Source organism: Saccostrea cucullata, unplaced genomic scaffold (assembly GCF_032062105.1).
Source record: "Saccostrea cucullata isolate Sc308-1 unplaced genomic scaffold, CSIRO_AGI_Scuc_v1 ctg400, whole genome shotgun sequence".
Classification (NCBI taxonomy): Eukaryota; Metazoa; Mollusca; class Bivalvia; order Ostreida; family Ostreidae; genus Saccostrea; species Saccostrea cuccullata.
Genome location: NW_026926133.1, coordinates 144,506 through 170,451, shown reverse-complemented (window position 1 = coordinate 170,451; position 25,946 = coordinate 144,506). Strand labels below are relative to the sequence as shown.

At 32.0% G+C, this 25,946-nt stretch overlaps 2 protein-coding genes across 3 annotated transcripts in view; one reads left to right on the top strand and one right to left on the bottom strand.

The window, feature by feature from the left end:
• Positions 1 to 25,946, top strand: part of LOC134270900 (probable ATP-dependent RNA helicase DHX35) — a 105,344-nt gene that overhangs the window by 64,312 nt on the left and 15,086 nt on the right. The window lies entirely within an intron of this gene.
• On the bottom strand, positions 692 to 16,721 carry LOC134270902 (FMRFamide receptor-like). 2 transcript variants are annotated; one of them, XM_062753159.1, is made up of 2 exons: positions 16,629 to 16,721; positions 692 to 3,281 (listed from the first exon to the last, which is right to left on the bottom strand). In XM_062753159.1, exon 2 carries the CDS (start codon positions 3,187 to 3,189, stop codon positions 1,912 to 1,914), a length of 1,278 nt encoding a protein of 425 aa, XP_062609143.1. In that variant the 5' UTR covers positions 3,190 to 3,281; positions 16,629 to 16,721; the 3' UTR covers positions 692 to 1,911. The 2 variants fall into 2 exon arrangements, with proteins under 2 accessions (XP_062609143.1, XP_062609142.1); XM_062753158.1 differs by lacking the exon at positions 16,629 to 16,721 and adding an exon at positions 9,083 to 9,249.

Below are 25,946 nucleotides of genomic sequence, written 5' to 3'. Positions count from 1 at the left end.
CCAGGTCTGATTCTGTTGACTGGGGCATTATCAGTCACTGCACTTCAATCCCCTCCTTATATTGGCTGCTTTTGTCCATTGGCTGCTTTTGACATTTCTTATTTGATGACTTTATGGTACACTATGCTCCAGAAAAAATAGTGCTTCTATATACATAACTGACATATGGTGAATTGTCAAATAATATTCTTGATGTTCATGAATGGATTTATTTTTAATTTTATAATTTGCAATAAAATTATCACGCAAGCCAATTAATAGATTGATCATCGTCGTCAAATCAAGAAATAAGACATTCCTTATATTTACATGCTCTTGATACCGCCAATCCATGTGCTACAAGCCCTGCTTCTGTCTCTCTATTTGTCCCGCCCAGCACGTGATTTTTTTAACCACGCCTATTGATGAACCAGTACATTTATGCAGAAATATAGTACATTAACTATTTGTACTTTTATCTAGGGCAAAGACATTGGAAATGAAAATATTGTATAACATATATTTTGGTGTTGATGCTAATTCTTTACTCTCTGAGTCTTTTTGTTAATAGATATATATAACAGCTCTGGTAGTATTATTGGTGAACATGATCGAATTGGACTTTTGACATATCAGTTTGTTTATACATATGAATACTTTTGACTAGATTTGGTAAAAATTAACACATTGATTGATAACAAGGATATTTTTTTTATTCATTTTGACATACCGGGATATACATATAAATTTTCACAACAAAGTAACAATAAGAGCACATATATTAATCACAAAAAAACTTGATTATTCATAAAGAAGTGTATGTTGATGATAGCAATTATAGAATATGAATGTACATTGATTTCGAAATCAGAATTCTCATCAAATATTGGGCTCATAAATTAAAAATAGTATTAAAGGGTACATTTGACAACAGTTTGAAATTTCAATTAATGCTTAATACATTCTTACAAAAATTCAGTGGAGCACTCCATATATATTAACTGTTAAATTTCTCACAAAAAATAACTGAAGATATAATGGATGGTGCTTTTACCTGCATGGAAGTTGGCAATCTGTAACAAGCTTGAATTGTTGTCATGCAGTTATGTTATCGCTTAAATAAACTGAATTTTATAAAAAGAAATTTTCAGTGGATGGCAAAGAAAATTGTTGAATTCAAAGCAGCTAGAGTATAAATGAATGCTGTCTGTGTACTTATTGCAGGAACTTTAAATAGTACGGTTGCATGGGCACTACTAGTATTTAGCACAATCATAAATATATGCAGAGCCATTACCGTTTTTTCAATCAAATATTTAAATTAATCTAATAATAATCTTGTAGTATATATATAAATGCAATGGAAAATATTCTAGTGGTTTTCAAAATCTAAACTTTGTACCTAAGAATGGTACATATACATGTACATATCAAATATTGTTTGAAAAGTATTTTAAAAACTACATGAGACAAATTTAATATGCAAACAGTAAATTCTGTGTGATTATTTGTGCATTTGATACAGAAAACAAAATTTAATAAGATATCACATGAATGACAAAAAACATACTTGTAATATATATATATATTTATAAACTGTACAGTGAGTAGTATGTTGATTTAGATAGTGGGTAAATAAATGCCCTATTTACTGAAATATAGTCCCTTTTGATTGTTATTTGTAAATCTTATATTGTCAAATAAATAGATATATACATATTCATAATTTACATAGGATATTTTGAAACTTTGTGAAGCAGTTCAATTTCCCTGAATAAAGTGATAAAAGAGCACAAGCATTACTAGAGCTTGATTTTAAAGAAAAAAGTCAATGCAACAACTTAAGCAGTGACATTAAACATTGTTTGATTCTGACTCTTGTACTTATAAGCCAACAAGAGACTTGATTAGTTTATGTATTCACTATCAACTTTAGTTATCAGCGTCACTTTTGTCAAACAGTGCTGTGGTCTGGCTTGCAGAGTAATCTGCCTTTTCTAGTTTGAGAATTTCATGTGGCCCCATGCTCATGGAACATTTGGTTTGTTGTGTTAAGCTATTTGTCTGGCTGCTGTTGTGCCTGGTAATGCCATTGATGTTAAAGCTGACTTTGAAGGGTCTGTACGATTGCTTGATACAGCTCAGCTCCAGCCACCTCTTGACCATGTGACGCATCACTCTGCGGAACTTTTCATTGAAGGAGCAGTACAGAACAAAATTCAGAGAGAGGTTGCACCACACCAAGAGGTTAGCTACGTATTGGAGAATGAGGTAAAAATCGGATGTGCGAAACTCAAGCTCTGATTTTCCTCCTCCAAAGAAAAAGTATGCGATAGGAAAATCTGAGAATGCGGAGGGTAAAATACAGATTATAAATAGACATACAATGCTGATTAATGTGATGGTAAGGCGGACTTGATCACGATACCATGTTGCCTCCTTGTTATTGCGAATTTGAAGCTCTTCTCTCTGCTTACGAGCTCGCATAACAGCATACACAAGATATGTATTGGCAAACAGGAGAATGGTCAGAGGGATAATTTGAACAGTGATACTGTACACCCAGTTAATTCCTAAAAAGGTCTTACTCTTGCGAAAAGGTGTATGCTCAATCTTCCAGAATCCAGGTGAACTCTCGACAACTTCGAAAACCAAGAATCGAGGGATGTTGAACACCAGAGCCATTCCGACTATGGCAAGGTTCTTGACTTTAGCACTTGCTCGGTCACACTTAGCTTTGGCCCAGAGTGGGTGTCTGACAAAGAGGAACCGTTCTATTGTCAGCAGGACTATTATCCACACACTAGAAGTTGTACATACATTCACAAATGGGAGGAAAATATAAGCTTCAAAATATCTCCAGAATTCCACACCAGGTGTTTTGTGGGAGATGACCATATAGATGAAGGAAAGAGTCAATGCAGAAAAATCAACCATAGCTAGTCCTGTGAGATATGTGTATGGGGATTCCTTTAGTTGGTGTTGCATTAGAACAGCAAAGTTTATGATGTTGAATAGCATTCCTATTGCACATATTGTAGGTCCTAAGTAAGTATAGATAACAAGTGCCACTATCTTGTACGCCCGTTCACCAGATGGCGTAGCTAATGTAGTGGTCATATTGGTCATTGTGTCATTTCCAGCAATGGCATATTCTGGGACTGTCTCATTCACCATACCAATGATGGACGACAATGTGTTGTTGGCCATTTTTTGGGGTCTATTTTTTCCTTCTTCTCTGGTTAGGGAATACCCGATGTAGATGACAAATTTGGTTACATTTCCTCAGTGAATTTGTGATCCTGCAAAAGAAATTTTAAAAATAGTCAATTTTATTTAATACTTGCAAGATGTTTTTAAGCATATGATCCTTCAGATACTGGCAATGTTAGTAAGAACAATAAATAAATCAACTATTAAGGATGGGATCAATTTTGTTTAAAACTTGACCCAAGTGTTTCCACATATTGGGGCCACAAATGGTGAAAAAATTTTGCACATGAATACATATATATTTGGAAAAAACTGATGCATTAACAGCAGGGCCTAAGTGTCTCAGGTGAGCTTTTTTGGCTCATGGGCCTTCATTTTTTTTTGAGATGAAGATACAAAAATGATTTTTCAATTCATACTTGTTTTGCAAAGACGGAGGAAGAGATATTGTTACGCAGGTGAGCATCATGTTCCTTTAACCTTTGTAACATTTTCTATTTCAATGGCCTAGAAATTTTTCCTGAAAAATTCCCTTCTGAATGAAAGTACCTTGTGGTGCATTGCAAATCATATTATTGCACAGAATGGTGAAAAGAAACACTTTGACCTCAGGATTAAATTTATGGTAAAGCTAGGTGATGGAAACATATTGCTGAACCTTGTTTGATTTTTTATATCAATATTTTTCTTTTCTTTTTCATTTTCTTCTGTAATTTTTTCTTCTCTTTTTAGTACTAATATTTGGCATTTGTGATTTTAGGTGGCCACATGGGCTTTGAAATTGTGAAATGGGGAAAAAATCTCTGAGAATAGTTATATAATTCTAAACAACTTGTATCTTTGGCAAGCACCTGCCATCAGCGGTAATATGTCTTGTTTCACATTGTATAAATATTTCAGTCTATAGTATGCCAAAGGAAGACATCTAATTACTCTTAATTGCTGCAGAGTTTGAAATGGGTCACAGATTTTCAACACAAATTGTTTTGAGAGGGTCAAAAAACTATCCAAGTAATTAGATTAGAAATGGAGAAGGAAAGAATAGATAATTAATCTTGACGAGGAGTGCTGTCAATAGCTATTCAGGTAGCATAACTTAAGTCCTCTTGTGATAGCATGTGTAAGTCTTTAAGTTACAGCTTCAATAATGTACATCAAAGATGGCTATCAATGCGTTGTTTAAGGTGGTAGGTGTAAGACCTTTTGATCCTAAATAGAAACTGAAGATGAGGCTTGATATGGATCTTGAATAACAATTGCAATGAAATCTAGTGTTAAGTAGCACATTTCTAAAGTATAATGTGTCTGCTTCTGCCAGATCGTAATAATTCACTATTGTGTTGGAAACCTCTTTGGGTAGCATGTTTGAAGGTTAATATTCTGAAAATTGCTACAAAATGAGGATTTTTTTTTCTGTAACATGTACTACATGTATTTTAATGTGGTCTATACAGATAAGCACAAAATTATAAATTTTAAAATATATTTTTCACGAAGTTCTGGAATACAGGTTGTGAATGTATAGTTGGGGTTGGAAGGACGTCACTGCAAAGGATTTGATTGTGATCAGATCATTAAGAAATAAAGAAATTTGTAACTGACATCATTCACCTATGGTATTTGTCTTTACAAATCCTGAATCAGCAAGGCTTTAAGTCCTACTACGTGAGATTTTTATAGAGTCAATTGTATAGGTTAAAAAAATAAATTGAAGGACATTCAGTTCTGATTTACTTCCAAGAAAATGGATTAACTTCATTATGATTCATTGACTGAAATTTTGCTTCAATCAAAACAGCTAAGCACTATTTAGAGAGATTTTGCTTAATTTTCCTCCCTATGAAAATAAACATCTATTCATGTGTTTAATATTTGAAAATGTCCCATTCAAAATGAGGTAGCTTGCACAAGTTTGCATGCTTTGAGTGAAGTAAATTGGAATTGACACCATAAGTAGAATTGCACTAAAAATGCTACTGGAATATGTAGGTGGGTTTCTGAATATAGGAACTGGGGGGTTTATTCTGGTGCACAGTAAAAATCATATGCTTCTAAAACATGATAGAAACCGCAATGATTGATCAAGATAGAATGTCAAAAGCAGCTTATAACATGTATATGAAACTTATTGATAATATAACTATGACGGTCACAGAAATTGAAAACAGAAAGCTTATAAGAAGATTAGACATATTTATAGTTAGTATTATTTTGTTAATGCATGATAATTAGAGCTCAAAATCTTCAATGGTGGTTTCATTGTAATAATAATTTGCTTGTTTATGTATTATGTTTTTCATATATGTAAATAAAAAGTCAATATATATATAAATCTATACACCATACATTTAGTCTAAACATTTTTAAAGTTTTTCAAAGATTAAGAGCAACTTTATTCCTGGTCACGTAGATTTATTTTTTTCTTGAATGGAGAGTATAGGAAAAGGGGTTTTAAAATAGAACATATTACTTCATTTACCTCCAAAACATTTTGTCATGAGCTACTGAGTGCTTATACTGGGAAAACGGTATTGGATGACATATTACCAGCCCGAGGAAAAGCTTGGTGATTGTGAGCAGTCGATGGATTTTCTGAGGACTTTCTAAAGGAGAGGAAGTTATTATGATACTCTCAATAATTTCAGGAAATCAATTGCTCTTGACAACTTCTAGAGAGAATTAAAGCAAATTAATACAAAAACTAACTCCTGTATTAGATTCCCATTTAAGATCTTAATATGAGGAGGAATTTTTTTTTTCCTGAAGGGGAAAAAAATCAAACATTCTGCAATTAAGTATTGAACCAAGGTACCCTTTGACAAATATATCCATTAGAAAATTTTATTGGTAAATTAGAGAAGGCAAAAGAGGTACAAAAAAAGAAAGTAGTTAGAAAATTTCAATCATCAGTCAAGTGTTTGTTTTCAAGCAGCTAACATTGATTTTGCCATGTTATTTCACTTTGTTGTACGTTCTAAAGAGTTTGTCCAGTCTATAATACCTATTGGTACTTATAACATGTTTTAAAATAGAAAAAAATGTTAGAGAATTGTAAATGTTTGCTGAAAGAATAACCAAGTGCAGTACATGTATATACGTATATTTACCTGAATTTTGAAACAGTAAACCAAACTGCATGCATTTAGTGTTTGAATGAGGGTCTATAAGCTATTGCTCCAGGATTATTAAATGTATTTGTGTAAATGTTTTGTTTATGATTTTAACTGAGATTTAAAGTAACATGATAAGGAACCGTGGTCTATTTCAATGTCAAAGAAAAAAAGTGCTACATGTTTTTTCACCTAAAATTGGATAAAAATTATTTGGCAGTCTCAGATTTCAACATTTGCCACAGACACAAAGCAGATCTAGTACAAATGGTAAATCAGATAAGCACCTGCAAGTGACAAAATAAAAAGGAATGTATTATTTGAAGTATGCATAGACTAGATCATGCAATCTTGTCTAATAAGGTTGTCATTTAAGGATTTATGGTGGATATTCATTTATTATAATCTTTCAAAGTCATGCTTAAGAAATGTAGCATTTTAAGCTGTATTGGTGCACCTTTATTGATACCACATTATTTGCTGTTCATGCAGAATCCTATTTGTCAGTTGAATTTTTTTTAAAAGGGGGGAAGGGAGAAGAAAAAAGGTTTGCTTTTTTTTCTTTTTCTTCAAGAATTGTTCAGAACAGAATTGGTAATATTTCCTGCACTCTTCAACATTTTGATCTTTTTATGTTTAACCCAATTTCGAAATATCAAACAGAGCGACAAGATTACTTTTTAGTTATGCAACTTTTTCTGATAAATACATTTTCCTGCTCTTTAAAGGTCAATTAATGTTTTCAATAAACTTAATTTTCTTTTCTTAAACATTGGTTTCAGTAATTAAGACAAGGGTCTATAAGATTAAAAACAAGACAGATGTTTATCAAGAAATAGATAAAGATTTGCATAGAACATCTTGTCCTTAAATGACCCAAGCTATTAAGATAAGCAGTAAAGTTGCCACTTGCTGGGAGTTCATAATTGGCTGCCAGGGGTTGGCCACCACAACAAGGGCCCACCACCTATTTCTTAGATACAATTTACAGATATACAAAGTGCTGTATTCTGATACATCCATTCATTAATTAAATGCTGGCCAGTGTTCAACATATGTGAACTATAAAGCACAGCTCTCTTTTAATTAAGCCTTTTGTTTCTCTGGAAGTTAATGAACATGTACTGACCATGGACATTATGTTTAGTTATGTGGACTTCAAGAAAAAAGAAAAAAATAATTTTTGTGAAGCTGAAGAAATGGTCAATATTGTTCGATATATCCCAAATCTATCTGGTAATTATTGACGTAAAGAAATAAGTGCCATCTGATGCGATTAGCATCAGCAAATCCTATCTTCTATGTTCTCATGTTTCAAGTTATTGTTCTAGAACTAAGTCTTTTACATTCCATTTCATAAAAAAGCTTTGCAGATACTTTAGATTTTATTGTTCCTCCTAGAAGTCTCTGAAAGGTTTGCAACCTCATAAAACTGTTATCTTTATCCATTTGAAGTTTGTCTGACATTTAGCTTTTTTTCAATATCTTGTATAGTGGTCTTGTGCAGGGGAAAGTTGGCTCAGAATATACCTTGCAGGATAATGAAGAAGACTTCTGAGATCTTTGTATGATATATATTCCATTCAGTAAAAGATTTCGTAATTGTTCCTTAATATATTCAAATGACCAGGGCACATTGGTTTGTGGCTGAATTTGAAGATGCACTGTCCAGCATAAAAATAAACATTACAGTTCTACAGAACAATCAACTGAAGAAATTCTTGATGATAATGATCTGTATAAGTTTATCCCCCAATCTAATGGAGGACTACTTCTTAAGATTGATGCACGTACTCCCTTTTAATTAGTTTTTCCCTGCATGCATCATTTGAATTTTTGCAATAAATGTATATTAAAGGATGACAAATATTTGATCAAATCCAATGAAAGCAATTAAGTTAATCATCAATTTATTTTGTCCTCCCCATGGAGAATCTGAATTTGTAAAACTATGTTTACACATAAAAATATGAATTAATAGAAGCAGGGTGATTATTATTTTGCACATCACTCATGATACTGTATGGATATTGGGAAATAAATACCAGATAGCTGATTGCTTGGTCAATTGATTAAACAAGGCAAGTAATTAGTTTACGTGGCCATGCCTAGTTACTGATTGTGGTTCCGATAAATAAACTGTTATTAACTCTCTATAGAGATCCTCAGATTGAGACATTGATGAAGTTTCATTAAATTTTAAAGCAGTTAAGCTTGGAAGAAATATTTTTTTATCCAGGATTTCAACCAAGCTCTTGTATGAAATAATCTTTTTGATCCCTTTCCTTCTTATGATTTTACTCCAATTATCAGATATGCATACTGTTTAACTTATTTTTGCAGCAGGCTGTCTAGGTATAATTTCTCTCTAACATCTATCACTTCAACAAGATGCTGGTGCTTTTAATTTACAATTACTGCAGTAATTCCATAGTTTTCTGTCGTGTGCTTCTTATACAGAGTCATGCACCACTTCCTTTGATTTTATTTTAAATTATGACAGACTGTTAAGCAATTATTGCCAGAATGCAAGCTCTTTAACTCCATCACATATCATTTTAAAGTTCCTTTGGTGCAAATGCAATTTATACTTGCCTCTTGGCTGTACAAAAGTTATGGTTTGGGGATAAAAATCTTTGATTTATTACATCAAGTTTCTATTTTGTTAAGATCATTGATATTTAATAAAGTTTGTTTTTTTAAATCATGGAAAGAATATATAATGTTGTAGTTCTTGCAGTTTTGGATTCATTTCAGAAGTTTTAAGTTTAAAACCTTACCTTTTAAGAGGTTAAAATTTTCTGCTATAAGTATTCAATTCCTGTTTAAAATGTGTATAGCTGTATTCAAAATCACTGTGTATTCACTTTATTCTGCAACATACTTCTATTGTAATGAATTTAGAAGCCAGTTCACGGGTTGATATATAAGTTAGTATAGAGATGATCTGCAGATCAATTAGCCATCTTAAGAGTCAGTATCAGAAGTGGGTGGAGCCTAGCAGCCTCTTTGTTGCTTCTGATAATTTGATTGGCTAGTTAAGATATTTCTCTGATGTTTGGTTGGCTTGTTAGATTATGAATAGGAAAAGCAGTTATAGTACGTTATTGACTTATTGTTCTCAAGAAAAGTCTTCAAGGTGCTCTGTTAATCTTTATTAACTGCCCTAGTATTTCAGATATAAAATTAGTTAAGAAAAACAGATTATACATAATCTGGAAAAATGCCAAGTCTTATATGTAATGAATTAAGAAGGATTATGTTTCCAGTTAGTCAATGGGAGTAAAAAAAAACTGGTCCATGAACCACCAGGGGATAAAATAATTTTAAACTCCACTTTGTATTACTTTCTGTGGAAAATACCGGTAATGCCGCAAATGATTGACATAGTTGTACAGCTTCTTTGTTAATATTTGGGCATATCAGTTTCAGTTTACATGATGAAGAGGGGTCATATAAGGACACAATTCAAAATCTCTGATATGCATTGTTCAAAGCAAATGTCATATTTTTTCCCATTTTTTTTAAAATTCTTTTTAAGATTTTTGACATGTAAAAATCAAGTGAAGAGTCATCTATTTTGTATTAGATCTTCAAGTACTTGATTTTGTAGGAGGGATATTAAAATGAAATATACAGTCAAACCTCAATAACTCAAAGGGTCCAAGAAAATACTGGAGATATTCAGGATTCAAGATATCCAGGGTAAAAATATGTTTGGAATATGGGGCTGGGGCTTCAAAATCTCTTCTTTATATCCATGGTATTTGAGATATGGGTGTTTGAGATATGGAAGTTCAACTAGGGCTAATAATGGTCACTCTTTAAAAAATAAAATATATATACCTGGTATATGTATATATATATTATTATCTCTTGTCAATCTATTAATATTGTAGCATAATTTCTAAGCTAAATGATTAAATCAGAGCGTTTTTGGTTCAATTAACAGGTTTAAAAAGTAATACTAATAAAATGAAGAAAGGTCTGTGAACTTCAGATTTCAACCTCTTCTTCTGCTTTCTTGGTTATCAATGTTTGATTGAAAATAATAGCCTATTTATACACTCCCGTCCATACAAACAGACACACAAACAAAAATCTTGTAGAAGAGAATAGGATGCTCACATTTTTTAATTGACATGCAGGAATATATGAGAAAATAAAAAAAACATTTTTTTTTTATTTTTTAAAGTAAGACATCTATTTCATTGGAAGTACACAAGTCATAATGAAATTGCAAGGAAAGATAACTCAGATCCACTGATGATTGTAATTGGTTGGAACATCAATTAAATGTGCATGTGTTTGAATATTGAAATGAACTATTAAAAAAAATTCTTGTTGCATTCGAGTCACTGGCTAATGTCTTATCAAATAGAAATCTTGCAATTTATAGCAATAACTAGGCATAAAAATGTTCATATTTTCTAGATTTCTTACATAAAGCATTAAAAATTTAGGGGCTTATGGACACTTTGCTTTCCCATTGACCACAAACAATCTACAAATAAAAGTCATTATACCCACCCCCATAACTTAATTGCAGCATCCATGCTGGTAGTGCACTATAATTTGAAAAGTATTCACAAAATGAAATAAAACAAATAATCTTCAGAAACTACTTCTCCAAGTTATTTCCTATTATCAAATTTTCTTCGAGAAATTATTCATGATATCTGTGAGTAATGGACTTCTTTCCAATGTATAAATGTAATAAAAGACTATCCTATTCAATATAATTTTAAAACATTTTACTCATTAGAAGTATTGCTTAGGAGTGGTGCATTAATTTTAAAAAATGAAATAGATTGTATATTAGACTTAGGATCAAAGTCTATGATATTTATCGTTTTCTAAAATCTAGACCACTATCTTCAGTTGTTGATTTCATGGTTCACAGAGGGCAGATGCATCCCCAGAAATGTTTATTAATTTGCTGATCTGACGTCAGTTTCATGGACCCCCCATTGGGGTACTTTATAATTGCAGTACAAAGCTTGGACAATGAACCTCAAAAACAGAAACTTGTCATTTTGTTATGGATTTTCTGATTGGACATTAATTAACACAAGTCTGCAGCAAATTGACCAATTAGAGTCCTAGCTGTTGGATATTTGATGAACCTTAACCATTGGCCTGAGTAATGGCCTCATTTCTTTTCTAAAATCATTTCTGTTTTTGTAATGATCGATATTTCATTTTCAAAGGCACAGGAGTCTAATGTTTCAAGAACATTGTGCAGGTAGAAGTCATATTGGTTTTGAAGTCTATTAATTGACTTATATACAACAGAACAAGTTTTCATTTGTTGTTTCAGGATGCTGTGTAATTTTACACTCGGCAGATGCAGTCAAACCAAAAGGTGTGGTATTGCAAGAAATATAAACAGTTGATGCACATATTTATGAAAAATTGATGGAAAAATGAAGGCAGAAAAATATTTAGCATCTGTCTGTAGGAAAAGGATGGTCACACAAAAATTGATGGAATCTTTACTGAACACTTCTATCCTAAGTGGTAGTCACTTAAAGCTATGTTAGATCACTTGTGTATGTTTTTTTCTTCTGGTCTAATTTTATGTTTAGAAGTGTAGCAATTGAGATGTAGGATGCCTATTGCTCTCTGTGTTTCAACATTGGTTGGAATAATTCTTGTAATCCAAACAGGATTGGAGAGCTAGGTCATAAGGTGTAATGATTAGTCATTAATCAAACTTCATTATACGAATGGAAAAAAACAACATAGTCTCTCATAAAATACATGTAATTGTACAATAGGCATATAATTTTTCTTTGTATTAAAGGATATATCATTTTAATGGGTATTTTCTACAGTTGGTAATTTTTGCAACTTTGACCCCTGAAAGGTAGCAAATTGATTTTATACATGATAAATAATATACAATATATATAACTTGACGTATTCAAAATTTAGCGCAATTGATGACATTCAATATGAAGTTGTTGGTGTAATCATGAATTAGCACTTCTTGTTTCCGTGCCATGTATAATTGTATTAATAAATGATTTTATGAATTAGGGCATCATTGTTTGCTCCAAAGCCGCTAAAATAAGACGCCCACTTTTTAGCTCTACTGGTCAGAGACCAGAAGAGCTTATGCGATAGTAATGCGTCCGGCGTCCGTCCGTCTGTCCGTCTGTCTGTCTGTAAACAATTTTTCAAAATGCTACTCCTCCTACAGTTTTGATCTGATTTCAATATAATTTGGCATATAAGTAGACAACACTAAGATACGTAATTCTGTGTATCGGATTTTGATTTCGACGAACGGTGTTGGCGTTGTTACTAAAAATAGAAATTTCTGTAAAATTCTTTCAAAATGCTACTCCTCCTACAGTTTTAGTCTGATTTCAGTATAACTTGGCACACAAGTAAACTACACTAAGATACATAGTTCTGTGTATCAGTTTTTGATTTCGACAAACGGTGTTGGCATTGTTACTAAAAATAGAAATTTCTATGAGATTCTTTCAAAATGCTACTCCTCCTACAGTTTTGATCTGATTTCAATATAACTTGGCATATAAGTAGACTACACTAAGATACATAATTCTGTGTATCGGATTTTGATTTCGACGAACGGTGTTGGCGTTGTTACTAAAAATAGAAATTTCTGTGAGATTCTTTCAAAATGCTACTCCTCCTACAGTTTTGGTCTGATTTCAATATAACTTGGCACACAAGTAGACTACACTAAGATACATAATTCTGTTTATCAGTTTTTGATTTCGACGAACGGTGTTGGCGTTGTTACTAAAAATAGAAATTTCTGTGAAATTCTTTCAAGATGCTACTCCTCCTACAGTTTTGGTCTGATTTCAATATAACTTGGCACACAAGTAGACTACACTAAGATACATAATTCTTTATATCCGTTTTTGACTTCAATGAACATTATTACCTTGGATAATAAAAAGTTTCAATTCCCAACTGCTTAAGTACTTTCCTCTTCCTTTGCTTTAAGTACAAACCAGTAGAGCTTCAGTCTCGACAGAGACTTCTGGTTTAAGTACACAACAGTTTTTATAGCAAAAAATACAAGCTAATTCAGAGAATTCGTGTCCCCCGCTTAGGGAAAAAGTCGGCTCCCCCCGACTGAATTTGTAGAATTATTAAATGTATACATGTATACTGAAGGAAATAAAATACATGTATGTCAATATGCATATAAAGATTTGATTGCTTATTCTTTATTATGTGTATAGAAGATTTTTTCATATGGAATATTTATCACACTGTAATGATGATTTTATAACCTCGTAAATTTTTCATTTCACATGCTGAATACTATCATTTAGTAAAAAAAAAAAAAGTATTTAAAAACAAAAAAAAAAAAAATCAATCAACCCTTTATCTCTCACATTTGAAGCGAGAGACATAACCACTAGACCACGGAGTCGCTTTACTCGGTGTGAAGTATATGCAGAACTGAAGTCACATACATGTATATAATTCATGTTTTCATGTTCGGTATTCTCAAAATTTTACAAAATCCATGGTGTTTGATTTATTTAGCCTTTATTAAACAGTTCTAATAGATGTAATAAGAGCATAAAGTCCGCCGAGAACCTGTTTTATACGCAATAACTCTCCTCATGCTCCTGTGCTAAAAATAGCGATATGTAATACAATAAATACTAATAAAACAAACGGGGCGGGGCACTTTTCCTAGGGAGTTTTGGTATAAAATTACATTGCATAAGCTCAAAATCTTCCTGAAATATCGCCCGGAAATGATAGTGTTACACACAGACAGAATGTATAAATTTACAATATACTTTGACCTTTTGACCTCAAAATCAAAATTTCTTTAGGCCACAGGGAGTTGTTATGTAAAATTTCATTGCAATAGCTCAAATGGTTGTAGAGATATCGTGTGGAAACGAAAGTGTTTTAACAGACAGAATTTGCTTATTTATGACCTTGACCTTTGACCTTTTGACCTCAAAATCAATAGGGGTCTTCTTAAATAGGGAGTTGCTATGCTAAATTTCATTGCAAAAGCTCAAAGGGTTCTTGAGATATGTGTGGAAACGAAAGCGTTACAGACAGACAGAAAGACGGACGGACTTTTTTAAGTACACAACAGTTTCTATAGCAAAAAATTTACTGGAATTGATAAGGGCTATGTATTGAGCAAAAAAAATTCGATTTGATGCAATAAGATATTTTATAAGGCAATATGTGATACATTGGATTCTTTAACAAGACTATAAAAAATCTAATCATTATGATTTAATTCATAACATTATTATTTTTTTAGCTCACCTGAGCTGAAAGCTCAAGTGAGCTTTTCTGATCACATTTTGTCCGGCGTCCGTCTGTCTGTCCGTCTGTCATAAACTTTTCACATTTTAACTTCTTTATTATATGAATTTCAACCAAACTTACCACAATGCATCCTTGAGTGAAGGGGATTCAAGTTTGTTCAAATGAAGGGCCATGTCCCAATTCAAGGGGAAACAATTTAGAAATAGTGAAAATTTAGTGGCATATTTTAAAAATCTTCTCAAGAACCACTGTGCCAGGAAAGCTGAAACTTATGCGGGAACATCCTCAGGTAGTGTAGATTTTCAAAAATCATGACCCCGGGAAAATTCCAAAATGGCCGACAAAGTTTTACATAGAAATATATAGGAAAATTCTTTAAAAATCTTCTTCTCAAGAATGACAAAGCCATAATTCATCATATTTATATGGATATATGCTCAGGTAGTGTAGATTCAAATTTGTTCAAATCATGACCCCAGGGGGTAGGGCGGGGCCAAAATGGCCGACCAAGGTTTTATATAGAAATATATGGGAAAATTCTTTAAAAATCTTCTTCTCAAGAATGACAAAGCCATAATTCATCATATATATATGGAAGCATGCTCAGGTAGTGTAGATTCAAATTTGTTCAAATCATGACCCCCAGGGGTAAGGCGGGGCCAAAATGGCCGACCAAAGTTTTACATAGAAATATATAGGAAAATTCTTTAAACAACTTCTTCTTAAGAATGACAAAGCCATAGTTCATCATATTTATATGAAAGCATGCTCAGGTAGTGTAGATTCAAGTTTGTTAAAATCATGACCCCCTGGGGTAAGGTGGGGCCACAATTAAATTTTTTACATTATATAGGGAAAATCTTTCTCTTCTTCTCAATTGGGCCAGGAAAGATTGTGGAAGCATTTGGCTAGTGTTAATTCAAATTTGTACATATCATGACCCCCGGGGATAGGGTGGGGCCACAATGGCCGATCAAAATTTTTCATAGGAATTTATAGGAAAATCATCTTCTCAAGTACTTCAAAGCAATGATTAGTGATAGTATAGGAAGAAAATGTTTTTTAAAAAATCCTTTTATCAAGAATAGCAAAGTCATATGCTGTATTAATATGAAGGCATTCTAAAGTAGTATAATAAATTCACCTCGCCCCCCCCCCCCCCCCCCCCCCCCCTTCAGTAAACTTTTCAGTTCTGATCTGATTTGTGTTTTTTCCTAGCCGATTTGCTCAGGTGAGCGATGTGGCCCCTGGGCCTCTTGTTTTTAAATCAGTATTTTGAAATTCTATCCTTCCTGTCATTACAAAATAACTTCATATATTCAAACTTGAAATGACTGTAAACCATGCAACATGTTGAAATATAGTTGTCTATGTATTTTGTAGTAATTATTTAAGATGTCTTAATGTTTATACCATTATTGAATATTGATCAGTTTTAATTCAGGACAGCCAAATGTAATCTTTTATAAATGAAATTCAAAACTTTTTTTTTTACAGAATTATCAGAAAAATCTGCCTGCCCGATACATATTTGAAGTTACTTTTTTTTTTTCAGGAAAATGAGGTTGAGGTCATTAAAAAAATTGTATTAATATATATAACAGCAGTTAGGATAATTGTATCAAATAAAAAAATAACAGAATGATTTTTCAGCTTACAAAAATATCCTTTGGGCATTGAAGATGCAATCATTAGAAGATAAAAGGTTTTACACACGTAGTGTCATATGTTATCACATGAAGGGTTATCGGTCCGTTGTAGAATACATTAAACCATGAAAGAAATACAAACAATACTCGGATAATGTATCAGGTGGGGAGTCATCAAGAATGAAGAGGTTTTAGGTCATTATCAATAATATGATATTTGGTGGCTGATCGTGTTATCATTCAACAACAAATGATGCAGATTACCATTAGCTGCAATTAGAGGCATCTGAAATTGTCACAGAAAATCATCAATTTACACATAGAGTAAAATGCCAGATAAAAGCAGGAAAGCCCGGAGTAGCTGAGATATTCCCATATTTACCTGTATCTTGATGGTTTGTAGCTCCCCAGTTCAATCTACGATGAGTTTAGTTACTCCGGTCTACGTGAGCTTGATCAAAACTCGCTTAAGTGAACTAGTTCTGTCCCTGCCTGCTCTATATTCATTTTCATCTACTTTAGTTCATGTGGTTTCTGTGGTTTTTAAACAATTTTGGGTGATTAATTCATGTTTGGTAAATATGGCTTACCTGCTTGTCAAGTTTCAATACCGCCGTGCATTTTACCTAAGCATTAATATGTACAAGTGGTTGTGCATTGATAAGCCCTTAATTACTCCTTTAGACTTTGATTGCATTTGATGCTAATTTGAATTAAGACTTCAAAGATATCCTGGAATAATTAATTAGAGGAAGTATATTACTGTCTCTAAGTGCTAGTTTTACAACTTAAAATTGTTTGAAGGCACATGAAATTTGTTTGTTTGTTATGACCTGCATCTATAAAAGTAGTGGTACGTTCATCACTTATGTCATATCTTTAGTGGTGTTTTTTTTTATTCCCTGTGAATATCTGTTGGTATGTTTGTATATTAAGGACATCTGATATTTTAATTCTTACCTATCACCCTATCAACAGTTCCAATTATGATAAAAAAAAAATTCTTGGTTGATTTATAGACAAAAAGATATTGTCCATATTAAGTTAATGAAAAAAAAAAACTTTTCTCAATGAGTATATAGTGGTTTTATTTATAGTACGATGGTGTGGGAAAAATCTTTTGTGCACTTCCTTTGCCATAAAACTGTGACAACCACAACACAGCACTTAACACCTTCAAGTAAATTTCTCATGTTCATGGTTTTTTTTTTTTTAATAGAAATTTGTCACATTTAACAATCTCTGTTTTAGAAAAAAAAAAATGCTAAGTCACACAGAGTTAATACAACTAGAAGTCCATGGAGAAGCAGCAAGCTCTGGACATTGCATTTCAATGGAGAAGATAAATACAGTGAAACTTGTCTAATCCAAATGTTGTATTTTCCAAAATCTTATCTTACACAGAGTGACATTGAGTTCCTTTCAGTATTTTCAATTGTTAAAAATGTCAAATCCAAAATGTCGACTTCGGTCCATTTTGTAACCAGTGGTGGAGAGATAAGACAAGTTTTACTATACTGTGGATATATGCTGTATTGTTTTTTTTAATGTATAATTTTTCAAAACTTACCAAACTTTAACTTGAACCATAACTTTGGAATGATTGGTGCTAGGACTTTTTTTTATTTCACTTGTGTATTCCCTGTACCCAGACCTTCTTTGGATGTCAACATTTTGGACCTTTGAGTTTGCTGACCTACTTATGAAAATTTTTAATATTGGCCATATTTTTGGAGTAATTATTGCTAAGGCTTTTGTATGTCAGATTTTTGTCCTTACTGAAAGTGGGGGATATTAATTTCCATCAGTCTTTCTGTAGGTCTGTCTGTCTGTAACACTTTCATTTCCACATGATATCTCAAGAAGCCTTTGAGCTTTTTCAATGAAATTTTATAAAATTACTCCCTATGGCTTAAAGAAGATCCCTATGGCATAAAGAAGATCCCTATTGATTTTGAGGTCCAAAGGTCAAGGTCATAAATTAAAATATTCTGTCTGTTTAAACACTTTCGTTTCTGTGGAATATCTCGAGAAGCCTAATTGACTTTTAGCAATGATATTTTATACCACAACTTCTAATGGTCTAAGAAAGATCCATATTTATTTTGATGTCAAAAGATTGAAGGTCAAGGTTGTAAATTCATACATTTTGTGTGTGTGCAAAAATTTCATTTCTAGGCGATATCTCAAGAAACCTTTTGAATTTTTTAAATTAAAATTTACACCACAACTCCCTATGGCCACTCCCGCCCTTCTTAATTAAAGTACCCCCATCCTTCGACACCCACCTGCCCCCACTCCCACCACCAACACAAGGTCATTAAATTTCGTTTATTTCATTGTTAACAATATTCAACGATATATTACACGAAATCTATATATTGTTTACTTTCAAAACAACGAAAGTAAATGCCCACGAAAGTATTTTTTGATGCCAAAACAACGAAATTTTATGTCCAAAAATTAGCTCTGTTATTCTTGTTATTCCTTGCGACAAGACCTTCCTGTGGGTACTATTTATTTTAGCTCCCATCCTTGTCATTTGTGTTTGACCTACATTGGTAAAAACTTTGACTTCCCCATAAACATTTGAATATTTGGTACTATGGCATCCATATTTGACTGATATACTGGTATTCCTTGTGGCAAAACCTTTCCTTAATAGAAGCAGTTTTTTTGAATTCATGATCTTGACCTTAGAGTTTGACCTACTTTTTAAAAATCATTACTGTAAACCAACTTTTTAGCTCACCTGAGCTGAAAGCTCAAGTGAGCTTTTCTGATCACATTTTGTCCTTCCATCCTTCCGTCTTCCGTCACACTTTGCGTTTAGCTCTGTAAACTTTTCACATTTTCATCTTCTCAAGAACTACTTGGCCAATTTCAACTAAACTTGCCACAAAGTATCCTTAGGTGAAGGGGATTCAAGTTTGTTCAACATTTTTTGACCCTGCCATGCCCTCTTCCAAGGGGACCTAAATTTTCTTAATTAGTGAAAAAATTAATGACATTTTTTAAAAATCTTGTTCTCAAGAACCACTGGGCCAGGAAAGATGAAACTCATGTGGAATCATCCTCAGGTAGTGTAGATTCTAGTCTGTTCAAATCATGACCCCGGGGGTAGGTTTTTGGGCCAAAATGGCCATTTCCAAAGTTTTACATAGAAATATATAGGAAAATTCTTTAAAAATCTTCTTCTCAAGAATAACAAAGCCATAATTGATCATATTTATATGGAAGCATCCTCAGGTAGTGTAGATTAAAGTTTGTTCAAATCATGACCCCCAGGGGTAGGGCAGGGCCACAATGGCCGACCAAAGTTTTACATAGAAATATATGGGATAATTCTTTAAAAATCTTCTTCTCAAGAATAACAAAGCCATGATTGTTCATATTTATATGGAAGCATCCTCAGGAAGTGTAGATTCAAGTTTGTTGCTGGATCATGACCTATAATTTAATTCCCACAATATAAGCCCTGCCTGAACCAAAGTTTTACATAGAAATAATATGGGAAAAATCTTTAAAAATACTCTTCTAAAGAACAGCAAAGCATTGATTTGTCATATTTATATGGAAGCATACTCAGGTATTGTAGATTAAAGTTTGTTGGATGATGCCCCCAGGGGTAGGACAGGGCCACAATGGCTGACCATATTTTACATAGAAATATATGGGATAATTCTTTAAAAAACTTCTTCTCAAGAATAACAAAGCCATGATTGTTCATATTTATATGGAAGCAACCTAGGAAGTGTGAACCAGAGTTTGCATGGATGATGCCCCTTAGGGATGGACTCTACCAGATGGCTTCGGATGCAAAGTTTTACATAGAAATATATAGGATAATTCTTTAAAAATGTTCTCAAAAATAACAAAGCCATGATTGGTCATATTTATATGGAAGCATCCTATAGTGTATAGATTCAAGTTTGTGCCCTCATGACCCAAACTTGCAGGGGTTGCATGGGGCCACACTAGCTGACCAAAGTTTAACATAGAAATATATAGTAAAATTCTTTAAAAATCTTCTCAAGAATAGCAAAGCCATGATTGGTTATACATGTATTTATATGGAAGCATTCTCAGGTAGTGTAGATTCAAGTTTGTGCAAATTATACCCTCTTCCCTTTAAGGAATGGTTGGGACTACTTTTGGGTTTAAACTTTTCAATTTTAAACATAGTTTTCATGTTGCTTTATAAATAGCCACAGTGCTCAGGTCCTATGGACATATTTCTAGTTAAAATTCATTACTGTAAACCAACTTTTATTCACATGCAAGAAATATCCACGAGTTCCTCGATCTACTTTAATTCGTGAATATTAATCAATGCGAACCATTCATTTAGCTTAGCATTTGTAGCGACTGTTTCCTCAGTCACGTAAATTAATCGTTGTGGATTGATTTTTAACTGACGAATCGCGAATAAAATATGACTCGAATAATAGTTGGTTTACAGTAACCTTTGCCATATTATTTCCTTTAACCTTGGTATTGGGCTGCCATACAGGGTCATCAGTGGGTCACCAGTGTTACATCTTGTATGTTGTTTTTGTTTATTTGTTTGTTTTTCTTTTTTTGGGAGGGGGGGGGTGATGTCATTTTAAGATCTAGCTTATTTTATTTGAAAAGTGACTTAGAAAGTTTAATTCAATAATTATGCAATGACTTGCTGACAGATTTTGTACTGATAGCAATAATTCAAAAAAAGATATATTCTTCTTTCGAATATGAAGTTGATAAACTAATACAATAATGAAAAAATGGCTATCTATAGCTATTAAAAGTTTGGTGAAAATATCATATGGTGATCATTTAATTCCTTCAGAAATGCTTTATTCCATTTTTTCTTGACAAGTCAAATGATAAAAGAACAGCAATCACCATAAATCATGAAAAGGGGATTAGAGTGTATACAAGACAATTATATTAACAGGCCAGTCATTTTGTCAGAAAGGCATTATATCAGAATGCAGTGCCATCATGAAATCTGTCAGAAAATTAGATACACTGCTTTTTTTCCCATCCTGCCTCTGTAGCACCAGAGGATTGTGGGATATGGCCTGAAGTAATCTAGCTGTCATTACAAAAGATGGCATCAGCAAACTTCAAACAACAATTGTTCCTATGATAGGAAATATGACCCCAGTAACCACCAATTTATCTCCTTATAATGCACTCTATTACCAGATTTATTTGCATAAAGTATATGCTAAATCTTATCTTGAATATAAACCAATATTTTGCCTTAGTTATGTATAACTAATAAAGTTGAAACTGTTTTAATTTTAGCTGAAAGCATTAATTTGTAAAAAGAGCCTCTAGGGTCTGGAAGCATACAATATTACTGTCTCCAAGATTATAAGGTTTTTACTGTAACAGTAACTCCAAAAAGTGGAAATGTTATCTGATGAAATAGAATTTGTAATGAGATTTTTTAAATCAACGTTTATGGTCCATTGATATCTTTAAAAGAATTACTGAATGATGGAATACACAATAATTAGGGGGGGCTTCAGCATTTGATTTTGATGGTACTTTTAGACATAGACACTTTTTTCCCTAGCTCACGAGACTTTCTAATTGAATCTTGCTGGGTGTCATTAATTTTTTACTCTCAGTATAAGTACTAGTAAATTATTAGTTAGTCAGAACAAGGGTATTAAAATTTTAACCAAGCATCATATGAAAATTTTAATGGGAATTCAAGTTTGCTCAAACCATAGCCTTTTCCAAGCAAGAAATTCAATGGGGAATAAATATTAAGTTAATAGTTTTCTAAAATTATCAAATTAATATGCAAGCGGCCGAAAGCATCACTACCCCTGCAAAACCGATATGAATAATTCATGAATTTCCTTGAATTTTTCATGAATTTTATCGCTACATCTTCATCGAAATGTTCGTGTGTCCGATTGTGGTGAGGGCATTTTCAAATCATGATTTTTATTTATTGTAATATTCATGAATATTTTTTTTTCATGAATATCTTCATGAACAGTCATATTCATGAAAATTTTCAATGCAGCAAGCTCCTATTCTTTGTAAATTTTTTCCATGAATCTAAAATTCATCCATTTTGCAGTTCTATACCCGGCTTATTTGTACAAAAAATCCAAAAACGATCGTTTATTCATGAAAATGCATGAAGTCATGCTAAAAAAGTAACATTCCTCTGTTATTTCAAACACATGTTGTTTGTTTTCAGTATATATCTTTGTCATAAAATGCAATGCCATTAAACTAGTAAATGGAAACATTCCTGGTAAAAATAAAAAATTTAAAATTTATTTTGAATTTTAACCTATCATAACTGCTATTTATATATGATTCAATTTTACAAGTGAGAATTAATTTTTAAATTTGAAAAAAGTTTGTTCAGCACCAGGGTAACAGCTTTCAAGCATTTTCTTTTTTCTCTCCAGATATAACTTTTTTTTTGTATCATAATTTTTTCTTTTTCTTTTCCTTTTCAAGAGTCAGATTTTTTTTTGACTTTATTGCTGCCATCAACATTTGTGAACCATCTTTCTTTTTTCTGAAATTACCCATGATTGTAAAACATGAAATATAATTTTGCATAGAGGCACTTCCAAATTAAAACATTCTGAATGGAATTTAAGCCTATTTTCTTGGACCGCCATTTTGTAGATCAATCAGGCCTATGAATGTTTCGAGTCTGTCTATAATTAATGTATGTTATATGGTTGGATCCAAACTCAAAGCAAAGTTAGACAAAACTTTCATTTAAAAAAAAAGACATATTTATTAATTTTACAAATAGACAGTAACATTTACAGAATGAGATTTTCTAAAATTATCAAATTGATATGCAAGCGGCCGAAAGCATCACTATGCATTGCACAGTTGTGCAAAAGAAATGGCACCTTTATATATTAGTCGTTTTTTATGTTAATTGTTCTCTAGAGCAGGTCTCCAAATCAATGAAAACATTATACAAGTTTGTTTTCAAAAATGTACGATGATATCATTTACCTTCAAAAAAATAACAAACACTATCATGTAATTTTTCACTGAAAATACAATTTTTTTTTATATCAAAACAAGTTTTATCAATGAAGAATTCGAACTTTTTACATCAATTAAATTGGAAATATTACAATAACACATAGAGAGCAATGCAACACCGAAATTCAAAAATATCGAATACCATGTTGATGTTCCACAGTAGGAAAGTTGGAAAAAAATATCTTATTGCAATACATTTTTAAATCAGGTACAATCTGTACAGTATTTTATGTGTCCTCGAACGCAAAATGTTTGGGGTTTTTGATTAATGGGCACCATTAAAATGCCCGACGGTGAAATCGTTAGGACAAGATTTCTGTATTTTATTTAACAAATCTATACATATCATTAATATATTTTAACCCGAGTACAAATGCTTTTACCTGTTTCCTTTGTTCAAGATTTTACAAAAGTTAAATTAATTATATATTTTGTAATGCATGTTCATGACCATTTTCAGTTTTCTTGCATGTTTCAGACAGTTTTAATAGTTGCTGCATTGCCTGAGATGATTTTCACAGCCCTGGCCTTTTATAAAAGTGCATATACATGTAGATGCTTAAATTACTAGGCTTGTGAATAAAACATAAATTATCATTCAAAACAAATAATCTAACTTTGATTTTATTACATTATTTTTTTTAAAATAAATATTAATATGACAATTTAAAGAATATTCTTAAGATCATCCTTATTATTTTTAACAATGAATTCTGAAAAAAATTGCAATTATGTATAATTATTCTGGATCAAATTTAATCAAAAAAATCTTCTATGAAGTATACATGCATTTTACAAACCCTGCCCAAGAGTCACATCTGTATTAAAAAAATGGTAGGATTTCACACATTTTCTTATAATAAAATCACATGAATTGAAATTACATTTTTTTCAATGTTATCAGTCATTGACTTAGCTCTAGCCTTTTCATTTAAGCTCACCTGCATTTTAAGGCCTAAGTGAGTTTTTTGATCATGACATCAGTAAATGTTAATGCATATACAGTTATACATTCATGTAAAATTATTTGTATAAAAAATTGCAACAATAATACAGTAAAAAATCTTTATATTGTTTGTAGAGTTTTTTATTAATATATTTAGTTTTCAATAATATTTTAATAGGACTTGACTCTACATTGATAAAAGTTTGAAGTGTCTGTTTGAATGATCAACATCAACTTGCTATGCCTTCATACTAAAAGATGAATCCGTTGGTGATGCCAAATACACTTGTCATTATCAGGGAAATAAATTGCTTCTCAACAACACAATTATCGTCAATGCTGGCATTAAATTTAAAACTTAAACTCCAATACAATTATTTTGTCATAATATATTTTTGCATTTAATACATGTGTTTGTCCCACTCTTAATTTTGTACAAAAACAATACGCCACGATTATTGTAATGTATTTAGCTTAAAAATTCCAATGTCATTTAGAATTATTTAAAAAAAATAGTAAGTAATGATAAAATGTAATAAAAGCATTTTAATTTAACAGATCCCCCAGAATTCAATTTTTCTTGTGATATATCTGTTAATTAACCTTTGATGTAAAATACTTTGCAGTTTCACCTGAGCCATAAGGCTTTTAAAAAGTGTGCTTATATTGTACATCTGAGTGGTATATGCTTTTATATTTGTCTCAAAAAACATTGTAAAAGAAACTGTGAATTTTTTTATTTTGCAACTTGCTTAAAGTTTGATGTTAGAGAAAATTCGTCTTGTGTGATGAAACTTTTAAAGCACATTATGATGAATATAACTGTTTAATTTAAATTATGAAGAAACATAAATAATCAATTTGAAAAAAATGCTGTCAGTGGTGATGCAAATTAAAATTAAAGAAAAACACGAAATGTTAAGATTTCAATTTATTTTTTCAGATATTGTTATTAAATATAAATTATGCCAGGGGAGTTCATAATTGCATCTGCATGACAAAAGCTGCATTATGAGAGTTGGGTTTTCTGTCAATCATTTTTGTCAAATCTTCTTCTTCAAAACCACTGGGCATTCAGTAAACCTTGAAACTTATGTGGATTTTTCTGTCTTTAAAATGAAAATTACCAATATTCATATAAATTCATCATTTGTTCATGAACTACATTTTATGAATATATTCATGAATAAAGTTCATGAACCATCTTTATGAACCAGTCATGAACCGTTCATGAACACATCATGAATGTTCATAGATTCATAAAAGTCTTTATGAATTTCACCTCTTGCATTGCTGTTGTGCAAAAGAAATGGCACCTTTAATAACATACATGTTAACTCTACCAATTTATGTGGGAGCATCCTGGTTTAATCTCCCGTACCGATTTTATGTGTAAATTGTTTTCTACAAAAATTTCATCTAAAGTATTTTTGGTTGGCTTGGGTATCCATTTTTGAAGCCATCCGTCATAAAATCTCATAAGATATCGCGTGATTTGACCCGGAAGCATTCAAACGCTTTTTTTGTACCAATGTGTACATAGATTTCAAGCATGTATTTGACAACGACAACAGCACAAAATCATAAAAGCATAGGACATCACAATTAAATCAATAAAGTCAATAGAAATCACTCGATTGACCAAGCCATGAGGCACATCTCTACTTTCGTTTTCGATCATCGCGGGAAATCCAATTTATTTAACAAAAGATAGGGACTAGT

Bases quoted from the DNA above. Each gene is read 5' to 3' on its own strand.
- LOC134270902 (XM_062753159.1), bottom strand. From the start codon at position 3,189: ATGGCCAACAACACATTGTCGTCCATCATTGGTATGGTGAATGAGACA.